This window comes from Xiphophorus couchianus, chromosome 14 (genome assembly GCF_001444195.1).
Source record: "Xiphophorus couchianus chromosome 14, X_couchianus-1.0, whole genome shotgun sequence".
NCBI lineage: Eukaryota > Metazoa > Chordata > Actinopteri > Cyprinodontiformes > Poeciliidae > Xiphophorus > Xiphophorus couchianus.
The window spans coordinates 4,066,794-4,080,714 of record NC_040241.1 but is presented as its reverse complement, the minus strand read 5'-3'; the positions used below and the strand labels follow the sequence as shown (position 1 = coordinate 4,080,714).

General features: G+C 37.5%; 1 protein-coding gene across 1 annotated transcript in view; it reads right to left on the bottom strand.

Annotated features, from left to right (window-relative positions):
- adam19a (ADAM metallopeptidase domain 19a) overlaps positions 1 to 9,766 on the bottom strand; it is a 163,365-nt gene extending 153,599 nt beyond the window's left edge. The window contains exon 1 of the mRNA XM_028038532.1: positions 9,539 to 9,766. Within this exon, the coding sequence (XP_027894333.1) occupies positions 9,539 to 9,668 (130 nt within the window). The 5' untranslated portion in view covers positions 9,669 to 9,766. The remainder of the gene's footprint in view (positions 1 to 9,538) is intronic.
- Positions 9,767 to 13,921: the final 4,155 nt, after the last annotated feature.

Here is a 13,921-nt window from a genome sequence, read left to right as displayed (position 1 = left end):
ATGTTCACATTTAAACAAGGTGTAACTGTTATCCAAAATAGCTAAACATTCATCAAAAAATGATATATTCTATAAAGCATTGCTCAGGAATCTTTCAAATGAATTTCAAGTTAAAGATCAAATATAACTTTCAAGTTTAATTGACATTAAAGTCTATAAATACATAAGTATTGTTTCAATAAACAACAATCAATTGTTTTGTTTTGTTGCGCAACTTCAAATAAGTGAACCAATTCCAGAGTTCTATAGGCCGTTTGCTCAATCAATAAAAAACTAAAAATATCCTAAAGGTACAAATTTACAAAAATCAAAGAGCTTATTTAATACTTTTAGGATTTATCATCTATTCAACTACAAAATTAACAAAAGGAGAATGATCTTTTAATCTATAAGACCATTTTTAAGTCGCCAATACATTGATTTTGAGTGAACGTTTCGCCGCCACATTTTTACATACTAAAAAAAACAAAGTATGACTCACCATCGAGTGGTTGCCAGAAAACACACGCTATAATCCTTGGGCTATGTTAATTTAGCTCGATTCAGCAGTATTCTGCAGCAATTTTAGAAAACGCCAAGCACAAACAGCTAGCCACAGTGACAACAACAGCAGTGGCAAGAATAACATTGAAGACAACAATAAATGGTAGGAGTTTGATGGTTGTTTTTGTTTTTTCAAACAACGTGCAGCTGACTCCACCAGAGCTCTCACACGGCTCAGAAAAGCTTGTGTCATTCCAACGAGTTGAATCCATAGCTCTAAAGTAAAATCACCGAATACAATTTCCCCAAACCGCCGCATATGTGGCAGCTCCCAAGTAGGCAGGGCTTGACGCTGCAATGCGTAAGATGGCGACATGATAGATGAGTGATAGCACTATGACTGAATTATGAATATATCTCATGTAAGTGTTTACATTTATGGTTTACAAGATTTTTAATAACATTGCATGAGCAAGTTTATTCACATGTGATTTTAAGTTTATTCCTTATTTAATATAAACGTTGCAATTGCGACATTGTGGGGCTTTTTTTTACATTATCAGAATTTAGACAAAGATTTGCTCACATTTGTAATGGAAACATAGCTAGTGGCACTGTCTGGAAGACCAGAGGCTGAGATGGAGCTGACAGAGTTGGAGATGCTGACTTACTTTTGTTGGGATCGGTATAGACAGGATTAAAAATGAGCAGATTAAAGGAACAGCTGAGGATGGGCAGTTTGGAGATAAAGTTAGAGAGGCAAAGTTGAGATGGTTTGAACATGCTCTGAGAAAAACTGTGGATTCTTTGGAAAGACAATAATGTTGGAGATGGAATTGCAAGGCAGGAGATAAAAAAGGTAGACCCCAGAGAAGACCTATGTTTATAGTTACGCAGGTAAAGATAATCACAGTAACTTAATTTGTGTTTTTAATTTTAAAAAATATGTTTGTGTTTGACATAATATAAATGTTACTTTTTAAATTTGCATGCCAAAACTGCCATGCATCAAAGAAGAATATGAAAAAGTACTTTTCCTAACTATATAAAATAATTAATAAAATCTAGGATATGTGTATTATGGTTGTTTAAAAGTGGACTAGGAAATTAAATCCCTAAAAATTAACTAAACCTAAGAAACATGATTAAACTGGAGTAACAAACAACTAAACACAAGAAATAAACATAATAAACTAGAATCACTGAGGAAGGACTGAACTAAAGAAACACAGAAACAAGACTGATCAAGAAAGAAACTAAGCAATACAAAATAAACAAACCCCAAAACAACACATAATCCTAGTTCCTATCCTATCATAGTTATGTGTTTTGGAAAGTCACACTTTGAAATGAGTGTTCAAATCATATTTTATAAAATTTCTGTGGACAATGTGTTTGGTGATGCATTTGTAGTACTGTGCTTATTTACCTAGATTGTTCGTTTTGTTCATATGTGACTAATTTAACAAACATGAAAGTCATTTCCTCTCATAACCTTTTGATTACTGGATGTCCTTCTGTGGACTTGAAGAGTTTGCAGCAATATTTGTTTAGCGACAGATGACACTGTAGAAAAGCAATCTTTTGTGTTATTGTTTTAGTGTATGTCTGTCAGATAACTATGTTACTATGCTTTCCTTACAAAGCACTACATGATCATACCTTTAGTGTCCACTGCAGAACAAATTCCCAAGAAAAAAAATAGGGGTTTTAGTCTTGGTTCTCGGCGCTTACAGCCTCCTGTGTTTTCAGATATTCTACGCTCCAAAATACTTTTACTTGATGACATGCCAATGGGGTCGAATTACCCAATGGGGTAATTCGACCATTAAAGCAGCTCTATTGATAGAAAGTAAACAGTTCTGAGAATTATGATTTGGAAGCACTACTACAGGCCATGTTTTGCAAGCCCAACCTCTCTAGATTACCTGGGGTGAAAAATAATTAAGATGTCCCTTTAGTTATGACAGAAAGAAAAAGATCATTTGGGTTCATTGATAGAACCCAAATGTTTGTTCAGTGCTAGAATTCATGAAATCAGGTCACAAATTTCATGTGACACAAAGTCAACATTAAAGAGCTTAAAGCACATCTAGTTTGGAGCCTTACCACTGAAGAGGCTCCAGTGGTAAACCAGGGCTGGTGTCTGAAATGATTCTTCACTGGTTCTGTCAAACCAAATCATCAAAGATTTCTTTAGGTTTTGCACAGGTTGAACACCACTATGAAGCCATGAAACCACATTATAACTTCACTTAATGCTCTCTCCAGTATGTGTTTGAACAACCCTCTGTTGTAATTAGGCCTGTCGCAATAATACAATTTCCTGGATGATAAATTGCCCCAGAAATTATAGAAAGAAAGAATATTATTGTAATTTTGAGGCCATTTTCAACTAATATAATAATATGTTTTCAAAATAAGGAACAAATCATGTCTCCTTTTTTAAATGTATACATTGATGTAACTACTTTTACCTTTCACAAAAGTAGTTACAAAATTACTTTTATGTGGTGTTGGTGGGGCCATAAGTCACCATCTCATGTATGCTGATGATCTGGTAATTTAGTCCATGCAGTGCTGGTCTTCAACAGTTATTGAAGATCTGCTCACAATATGGTCAGAAGAACAACATTATGTACAAGGCACTGAAACATTTCATCATGATTATAAACACAAGGGAGGATCAGAAGTTGGTACTTTCTGGCTTCTCTTTAATTGATTTATTGCTTATTGTGACAGGCTTAGTTGTTATCTGAATCTTTTGAGAATCACATTGCTGCAATAAAAAGAAGTCAATAATGTTAATAAATTAACATAAAAACAGTATTTACAGATTTTGTTGAAAGCAAGGATCGCAAACGCAGCTCTATTCCTGGAATCGACCTGAAGCAGGCAAACGTATTCTGAATTGTAACAATTTTGTTACTTTGGATCTGTGTTAAATCTGTATCATTGACGTCTTAAGCAAAGTGGTTTAAAAGTAGAAGTAATTCAGGAGTTTCAAACATGATGCTCACAATGTTTTGGTCTTGTTATGTTCACCTCCTGCTACCTGAGAAGCATGCAGCATGGCTCCTCTAAAAGGCTGTGCTACTTGAAGTGTACAGCTTTAGGAGTCGGAGTAAAAGCGTCAAAGGACTGACTGACTATGCAAATTATGGCCTTTCATTAGCAGAGTGAAGAGTTCGGGGTGGTGAGAGTTTCCAGTTTAGTCATTAAAGCACCATCACCTGTCCTTCTCCACACTTCATATATTGTGTTTTTTCGCTCATACTGTTCCTTGCTCTGTGATCCTTAGGGGACCTCTGCCAGCCAACAGATAAAGCTGGAGGATTTGCGCTCACTCCCAGCAGTCACCCAAGCAGCTATCAGGGAGGGTTGCAGAGAAGAAAAATACAATAAAAGGCATCTATATCTGTCAAGTGACCCCATGGCTGTAATATAAAGTGTGGAATATAGTAGAAAAAGTGTGGGTAAGGGGAGGAAGAATAATACTGTACATGGCAAATTTGTTACCTTGTAGAGAAATGATCAGCATGGAGTGGGCTCAGGAGGAAGAGATGAAGTAGATTCTAACAACTTAGGAAGCCAATCAGATATTTTATCCAATTTAAAACTGCCCTTGCTTGCACTGTTAACCTTTCTGAAAACAGATGGCTTCTGATATCTTTGCACTGACAGAGTTACTCCTGCTCCATATCATGCAGACCCAGCTGTACTTGGCACCCTTTCCGTGCAGACGTCAGTCTGAGTGGAAGGTATGTTTTAGCACAATTAGGGGGACATGGAGTTGAAAAGACAAAAATAGGAACAAAAACAGATTTTGGATTCAAACAATCACAAAAACATCCATCCATCTTCTTCCGCTTATCCGAGGTCGGGTCGCGGGGGTAGCAGCTTCAGAAGGGAGGCCCAGACTTCCCTGTCCCCGGCCACTTCTTCCAGCTCTTCCGGGGGAATCCCGAGGCGTTCCCAGGCCAGCCAAGAGACATAGTCTCTCCAGCATGTCCTGGGTCTTCCCCGGGGCCTCCTCCCGGTGGGATACATTTTAATCTAATCAAAGAATTTGCACATGTCAACATAGCTACTGTAAGGTGATGATCGAACTTTATTTTCTTATGACATTCGGAAACAAAAAGCAGACATGCAATAGTGTGATTTTTGTGAAATGTTCAAGGTTAAACTACTGCAATAAATAAATAAATAAATAAACTACCTTCATGGCTTTTCACACATTTTACCAGGTATGCCAACAAATTGTGTCCTTTATATTGATGAACATGTATTAGTTCTACTGGCAGATTATTTCACTTCTAACAAAAAAAAATCCATGCTATAAGTGAAATAATCTGTCAAATAGAGCAAGTACAGTTTTGTCAATATTAAGGAATTTCTGACTTAAAACAAGCCTCTATATTTTGTTGAAAAGTTACTTATACGTTAGTTTTGTCTTATTTTAAGCGTACTAAGATATTTGCACTAGAAACTAAACTAAAACTACTTGGTAAGATTTTGTGTTTTTGCAGTGTAATGGAATACTTACTTAAGCTTCCATTGCTCAATTCCAGTTCATGTCAAAATATAAAAAGCAAACCACACAGTGCATCACTCACACTCTCAACATGTGTAAGTAGAGTACTGCTTGGAGATGTTCTATTGTGCTATTGAGTTATGGCTATTCCCTAAAGCACCTTTCTTTCTTACAAGCAGGATGATTGCTTAACTATTCCAAGGAGAACTGCACTCACATCCACTTCAGAGGATATCTTTTTTTTTTAAAAAAAAAAAAAGCACTCCATCTCTAACTTACTCTTCATAAAAAAAATCATGATAAAGAATTTACAAAAATACTATATACAAATTACAAATTACAAATATACCAAAAGTTAGAGGCAGTTTTAACAAAATGAGGTATTACTCATTTACTCATCTACTTTTAAAAGAGTAGAGAAGGAGGACTTTATAACTGGAAAGATAGAAAAGAAAAATGATAGCACAATGTTTTAAAAGATTGCTAGAAGTAATGAGTGTCTTGTTCAAGTTTAAAAATCCTGGCAGCCCAGAGTTTCAAAATCCTTCAACTGTTTAAAGATATTTTTTTTTAAATGAAGAAGACCATAAATCAGCAGTAAATTTCTTAACAGGGAGATGTGATGCCCATAGTGCCTTATTCAAAACTAATGCCCCTTCTCCATAGTCTCACTTTTATAAAAAATAAATAAATAAATAAAAACATTTCTTCAAATATTTGTTGAAACTCTCACTATGTTGTGTTGTGGGTATGACACAGATTATATGTGGAAGAATCAAGCTCCTCTGTCTTCTCTCAGTGCTAACTAAAAACAACCAATCACAGCCAGGAGTGATTAGTGATCATTCCCATGCTCAAACAGCTCCCCCCTATGCTCTCATTGGTCTCTGCTGTGATACAGCCTCTCCCCATGAGGAGAGCCTGTTGTGAATGCTATGGCTAGTTAGTATGGCCACCAATAACGTTGGGAAAACAGTTTTCCGTTTTTACCATCTAATGGTGTAGTTGCACATTTAGCACGAGGTTACCTAACCTCATGAACGTAAAATCAGGAGGAGATCAGAGATCTCTTTTTTTTCCCCAGATTATTTGTATCATATTGTAGAATGATACAGATAATCTGGTGACAGTTTTAACAAATATGTAAAAAAAATTTTAAAAAACATGATTTTATGAAAGCCATCCAGAGATTATAGCTGTAGTACGCATTGGCAGTGTGGTCCTCACTAAGTGGGGTGAATCCAGGCAGGAATGTGGGCGATCCATGAGCGCATGGGAGCTGTGGACGACGCTCTGATGATGTCATCTGGCGTGCACACCCTTGGGCAGTCATTTTCTCCAAAATCTCTTGGTATATTTGTTTGTTTACAGAATGCACCGACACTGAAATAACTTCTTAAAAGCGATAAAAAAGGTTTGATTGCTACAATCCCAGTAAATAGTTTAACTCTGACTCTTTTTTGTCTTGTGTTGTGCTGTGTAGAAAAGGACACAACCTTTCTGCATGCACTATTTACCACATGAGCTGAGTCTGAGGGTATTTAAGCCCTCACTCTCTCAGTATGGCCAATCAATGTCATAAATCTGAGTTTTTTCTTCTTCCCTTAGAGATTTTCTGTTCCTGCAATGTTGCCTTGCATGTTACACAGAGAGAAAACAAAGGACCTATTGAGTTACCCTCCAGTAAGTGCTTATGTTGGGGTCTGGTGTTAGTTCAATAAAGCTAAAAAGTGAAATAAAGTGTCCGTCTCTACACAACAGAGATACAAAGGTCACACATTAAAATCAGATGCAAGCAGCCCTCCTTTGAGCTGAGTGTGGCTTGTCCTTTTGCTCTTCCTCCAGGGAGGAGATATAATCAAACCATTGATGTCTCCATGAGGCAGAGATCACATCCTCCACATTCAAGTCTCTGGGGACGAACTCTGCTGTGAGCTGAATCTGTGTTCTTACAGCCTGCTTCCTATTAAAAATAACACCAGGAAATGTATTAAATGTCATAAAACTAATTTGTTCAACATGCAAAGCAAACTGATGAAGTTCACTGACACTACAGGTTTAGTTGTTATTATCCAAGACCTTATTAAGCTCATTACTTTAGTGACAGTGAGTGAACCAGACAATGAGTCTGCAGGGACTGATATCCAGTTATTTTGGAGCACTTTAACCTGAACTGTGGCTGGTTATTTACACATTAAAGAACCACTTGACAAAATATCTGTGTATTCCCAGGCTGGTTAATGCATAAAACGATGACAAACGCTATATATTTTCAAAATTCAAGCTTATTCAAGCTCTCTTTTATTACAGAACGAAAGCATAGCGAACAACTCTCTGGAAGCTCTCCATCTACTATATACACTGAATATTCACTAAGCACAAACATTACAGCAGGAAACTGAATAATGACCAGAGGAGGCCACGCTGCAGACCAGAAGAGGCTTGAAAAGCCTTTCCGTAGGTTGTACAAGTAACAAACACACAACAGCTCTACCAGCAGCAACATTTTTGCCAGCTACGCAGCAAGTCCCTGTTTACTACCGCCAGCACCCCCAAATAAAAAGCCTTCAACAGTTCTCAAAGACTGCCAGAAAGATTCCTGTGGGCTAGGAGAATAGACCCCGCGTTGCAAAGCATGTGGAGCCCATCCTCTGGCTGGGCTGAGCACAGTTGATGCTAAATGGGCCATACTGGAGGCAGATACTGTGGAGAAAACTGCTGAGCACAAATTCATACAAAACCCAAGAGGGTGCACTAGGAGTTCGGAGGGATTTTTAAACCTTTCTGATGGCATGGCCAAAATTAAAGGAAAGTACAACTGACAAGCAGAAAGCAGCATGGGGGCCAGGGAGTTCATACAGGTCTTCATTAATTTTCAATTCACTTTGATTTAGTATATTAAATTGTCCAATTCCCAACTAAAGGGAGTGAGTAAAACACCAGCCACAGCTGTAGCAACCCGCCATGCTGTGGGCTCAGCTCAGGAGGCTTCCTGTTCCTTAGACAGCAGTTGACTGTCATGGCTGGAAGAGCAACAGAACACAGGTCTGGGTCATACTTGATAACAATAATTTATTACTTTCACCTAAGTCCCCACAGTTTGGACTTTATGGGTCCAGAATCTCAGAGTGTTTTCAGAGTTTCAGCTAGACGAACACAAACAGACGGCTGAAGGAAGGTCCCTCTCTGTCTTGTTTAAAGAAAAACAAATTAAGCTGTATGGAAATAAAACATGGAGAATCACTGCACAGTCGCAATGGACTCACCAAATGACCTCTGGAGACAATAAAACATGGAGAATCACTGCACAGTTGCAATGGATTCACCAAATGACCTCTGGAGACAGGCAATAGTCCCTCCATGGAGTGTGGCAGTGTTGCCGAGAGCCTGATTAAGACCCAGTGTTACAAAGAACAGCAAAATGCTGCTGATGGGATACTTAGCGGCAACATAGTCTGCTTTGCCTCAGGCTGGTCATGCTTAACTACATCATCTATACTCTTCTTTTTTTTTCAATAGAGCATATTGTTCTAGTGTGGTGAACTTGTGTTGTTTTTAGGTTCACATGACCAGAGGGTCATGATGCTGTTCGGTTACACAGTTAGCTTTGTCCTCTGAGTAAAGGGAGGAGCTGTATACTATGGCATAGTACCCTACATTAGTACAGAGACGTTGTAAACTTGCAACAAAGCAGAGCCGAAGACAAAATACATTTTAGAGTTGGCAGAAATATCAGTAAACTCAATCAAAAAATGACCTCAGCTGTATGGGAATCTGTGCTCCTTCGTGGTGTGTCAGCCTCACTCTGAACTCTGCCTTTTATGGACACAGTGGAACGGCGCTGCCTCCTTATTTCAACTAAAAGAATAGTTTGAACGTTTGTAAAGAAGCGAGTTCTTTAAGGCATCTTTCATAAAGTGACTTAGTTGTTAATATAATGACTGTAGTGTCTCTAGATGTTTCGAAGATGATAACGCATATTCAAGTCCAGCTGAAATTTGAACAGTGAAAGTGCGAAACAGAACGAAAAGTGTTTGGTTCCCGTTTATAAACAAAATTGCTCATTTCTAAAAACAAAAAAGTGATATTATGGAATAACTATAAAGCGTAATTTCGCCATAACCGCCTAAACTTTTTTTAAAACCTTCTTCCTCTTTGTGCAACAGAGAGAGCCGCGGATGAAGACGGCAGCGGTTATTGTGCGGTTATGAACCCGTGTTTCGGCCTCAGATTGATAAATCCCATCGAAAGCTGTCAGGTTCTCGCGGCTTCGCATCTTAATCAAAGCTTTTCTGAACGAGAACATTTGAAGGGTGAAACTTGGGGCGCGCGCTCCGTTTGACAAAAGTTGGAGCTCTGTCACTCTAAATCATTTCACCAGTTCACTTACTCTATTTGTTTGAGCTACACAATTTACTGCCTACATCTAGTTGTTTTCACACTAAGCCACGGAGCTTTAAAGGAAAATGCAGCCATCGGAAGAAGTTTTCCAGCAGTATGTTCGCTCCTTCTTTTCTTTACCTTGTTCTCCTGGCTCTCCATTGGTGATTTCCAGTTGGCCGTTCAGCAGAAAAAAACAAAGCAAAAACAGCAGACGTCCATTTTTTGCCGGCGATATTTGGGCATTTTTCTGCCAGTGTTTACTGTACATCCCTGTTTCCCTCGGTGGCTCCCCGCCGGCAGTCCTCCCTTTCCCCGCCGTCGCCCAACTCTGCCTCCCTCTCGCCTCCGCCAAGCGTCAAACCAAGAGAAACTGCGCGAGAGCACTTCCTCCGCGCGGCTTCGACATAAAATTCATCCTAGTGTCAGTCTCATGAAAGAAATGGAAAACGAGAAGATCCCAAAAGTTTGTCTCCTTTAAATGACATAAGCTTCTCTCTTTCATAAAGAAAGAGGGAGGGGGCGGGGGGGGCAACTTGATAACTCAATCATAACTAATTGTATTAATGGTAGTACAACAGAACATTTTCAGTAACTGAGTCATTTTAAAGTGACTTTTTAAAATTATTATTGTTAGTTTTATATATTTGCAGTTGTCCTGTTAATAATGTTGCATTATAGTGTTATATTTATTTTATACAAGCCATTAAAAATTTACTTTTCAGCGTTTTCTGCATTCAAACACCATAGGAAGAACATGGCATTGAATAAAACACAAAGTTATAGAATTGTAAATAAAAATCTTTAAATGATTCACTGCTGAAAATAGTATTACTGTGTTTTATACACTCAGCAGCCATTCTTTGAGGATAACGTGGGAGAGAAATCTCTAAATTTTCAGGCTGGAATTCCAGTTAATTTGTCTAGCATGTAATAAGAGCTAACATACGATTTTTATTTATTTTTTAATTAAATTAACATCTAGTTTGCATGTTTGTCTTATGTCTACTCAAAATCCATTACATAGAGATAAAACAATATTGTTGACCAAAAAATTAATCTCTTATCCAGAATTATTCACAGAACCAGCTGTGAAAAATAGAAAAACATACAGCAGATTAGTAGTTTCAGCTTCTCACCTACAAAATTACAGTGGACGCGAGATGTGACCACACCTGTTAGTGAAGTATCCAGGCTTTCTACAAAGTTAGATTAAACATTAATATGCAATAACAACAAAAACAGCATTATTTCAATTGAATTCAGTTTATTTACATAGCTCAAATTCACAACACATCATTTCAAGACACTTTACAAAAAATATTATTTCAATCCGGTCATAAATGCAATCAAAATAATTCTCGTTATCAAACGGAATATTTTTTTTCAAATTCAGGTCATTATTTAAATTAGTTAAAAAAACACACAGATACAACAGATAGCCTCAAGTCATGCACTTGCTGCATTCACTTCTCTTGTATGACTTTGTAGCAACAGTAGACAATCTCTTGGAGTGTATCTTTGACTTAACAGCAATTTCTCATACCAAGTATGCATGAAATGACAGTGAGGAGGAAAAACTCCCCTTTAACACAAAGATACTTCCAGCAGAACTAGAAATAGGCTCAGTAAAAGCGACCATCTGCCATGACCGACTGGGGGTTTGAGAAAACAAAAAACAAATAGAAAAACTTTCTATGTTAATGAAAAGTCAAAAGTTAACGGCAAGAGAGAGAGAAGGATTGATTGTTGGCAGCACTATTTTAGTTGATGTCCTCCAGGAAGAAACCACATCTAAACAGAACACCAGACCAGATGGAGCTTCTAAAAACACAAAGAGAATACATAAAACTAAAAGTTAAAATAACAGCGACGATAATATTTTGTCTTTTTGTAAGAGCTGAGTTTAGCTCTTCTAACATCTATTATGTTAATATGCTTTACGATATACATTTTTGTTGCTTGGTTTATTTTCCAGATAACACATGTGTGGAGTTAATTTTACACTTGTTTATTCATAGTAACAGCTAAGGAAACACTTCACTGAGTGGATGGTTTTTTTCTGCTTAACACATTCTGTGTTTATTGCTATTGTAAAGTGTTTCTCCAAAAACCTGGCTCAAGGCAAGTCAAAGTCTTTTTTTACTTTAACTGAATGAAAAAATATTTTAAGAACCTTATAAGACATGGCTTTCTGCTTTATTTTAAACTTTGCAATTGCATGGAAAATATTTTAACATGTTGTGCTCTTATTTTGAAATCAGAGTTAACGTTCATGCTCATCCTGTGTTTAACCTGATATCCATTTGTGCTGTAGAGAGCAGGAGATGGAATAGTAAGTGTGGCCTATTGTACTGCCAGAGAGTACTGTGTGTGTATGGGGGTGTGTGTGTGTGTGCGTGTGTGTGTGTGTGTGTGTGTGTGTGTGTGTGTGTGTGTGTGTGTGTGTGTGTGTGCGTGCGTGTGAGGGTATGCGGGGGTGAGTGTGTGTGTGTGTATGAGTGGAAATGTCTTCATGTGTTCCAGGTGTCATCTTTGACTCTGGTATGTTGGTCTCACGTTCTTGCAACAAGCTGTTGTTGATACTCAAATGAAGAAACAAGAGAAATTATTGAAAAGATGACTTGCAAACTTTTGAATCCTTTTCTGTTGTTTCTGAAAACCTAAAATGTTTTTGTTCATTAAACTCTTTTCTGAAAATAAATAAATAAATCATCTTAAATTTTTTTTTGTATTCCTTAAATTTTAACATAATCATAATAAGAGGTTTACCATCTGATCATAAGCATGTTATAAAAGATTATCCTTTACGTTACAAATGTTTTAAAATATACATTCCACAATATTACACTGTGTCCACATTCTCAGCACAAAGGAGCCTGTTCCTGTTTTATGGTGAGGAAAAGTAAGAGAACAGAAAATGTGGTTTGGATCTCAGGATCTCATCTTTGTTTTTCACAGAATAAATGGTTCTATTGACTTCTTCAGGTTCTGACCTCTAGTTTGAACTGAACTGATGAGAGTCAGCGCCTATAAATCTGAGGCCATTGTTCTCAACCAGAAAAACTTTGAGGCAGACTGACTACCAACCCTCCTAAAGTGGAGGAGTCTGTCATGATGTTCCTGTATTTCCTGCTGTTCTGCTGCTGTAAGCGCTGGACTCACTCAGAGCCAAACTGACATAATTCTTTTTACAGAGTGGATTACAGACAAAGTCCCCTTTCCTTCTCCCATGAATGAATGTGAGGTGAATGTGAAATTAAACCTCCTACCAGACTTTCCACACTCTGCAGTAAATGGACATCCTACATTTTTCATCAGCTACATTTCCCATGATTCAAGATTGTTGAGTCCAAGTCTTTGTAGAGAACTCCCTGGGAATCCACCTTTGTCAGGTAACCATCACTTCCTGTTTACACAACAATTCCAGTTGTTTTTCCAGTCGCCTGCCTTCCTGTCTGACCTGAAAGCTGAACTGAAGAAGAAGCTGTCATTCTTCTTGTACATTCAAATTTTTTCAAATAAAACTTGTTTAACCTTTCCCGGGTTGTGGTCCGTGTTCTGGGTCTGATTCATACATTACTCATTGAAGTTTCTGGCTATCTAGTTCATACATCAATGGATGAACAGGATAGGATGGAACAGGAGATGGACAGATATAGATTGGGGCTTTGTCTGCAGTAATCCACACACTGCTCCAGTCTTTTGTACTGAAGAAAACGTTAAGTCAAAAAGAAAAGCTCTTGATTTACAGGTCAATCTTCCTGCTATGTGACAAAAATGTAATAAACAGAATTATAAAGAATGCAACGTTTGAGGCTGATGGCAGTTTGAACCACTTCTTGTTGTGTTCTTTAGGCCACTAGCTGAGCTGCAGTGTTAAAGTTATCTTGTACATAAAAAGGAAGTTAAAAACTATGTTTCAGTCAAATTGTTTCAAGTTGTTTAACAGTTCTAATAACATATTCAGTTAGCAACTCTGCATCAGGAATACATTTTACTGATGCTTTTGTACTGTTACCTTTATGAACTCCTCACTCAAGAAAACTCATTGAAAAGAATCTAAAAACTGAACAGAGCACGCTGTGGAGTAGATAAATTCCTATAATTACTTGAGAACAATTATTAAGTGGAAAAAAGTCATCAGCTACAGAAGAGAATCTCCATTCTTATACCTCAAGGATGTATTTGTATTTATTCAAACTCTAACTTTCAGGAATGTAGGAATGTTCAATAAAATGTTTTCTAAAACCCAAACCCAAATATTTTTCTTCTGTTTTGTGAAAAATCAAACAGAATGAACTTACTTAAGCTTACTAACTGTTTACTCTTTATTCTATCATATCTTGTCAGAATGACATCCAGAGCTGGTGTAAAGCAAAAAGGCCTTCTGTTTATTCCAGGGGATTCAGATCATGTGCTGCTGAGCTGCTGACTTTATAACAATATAAAGTATTATTTATATTTGTAGCACTCTGGTGCTATATGGGTATTTGTAGCACTCTGGTGGGTCCAAATAAAGGG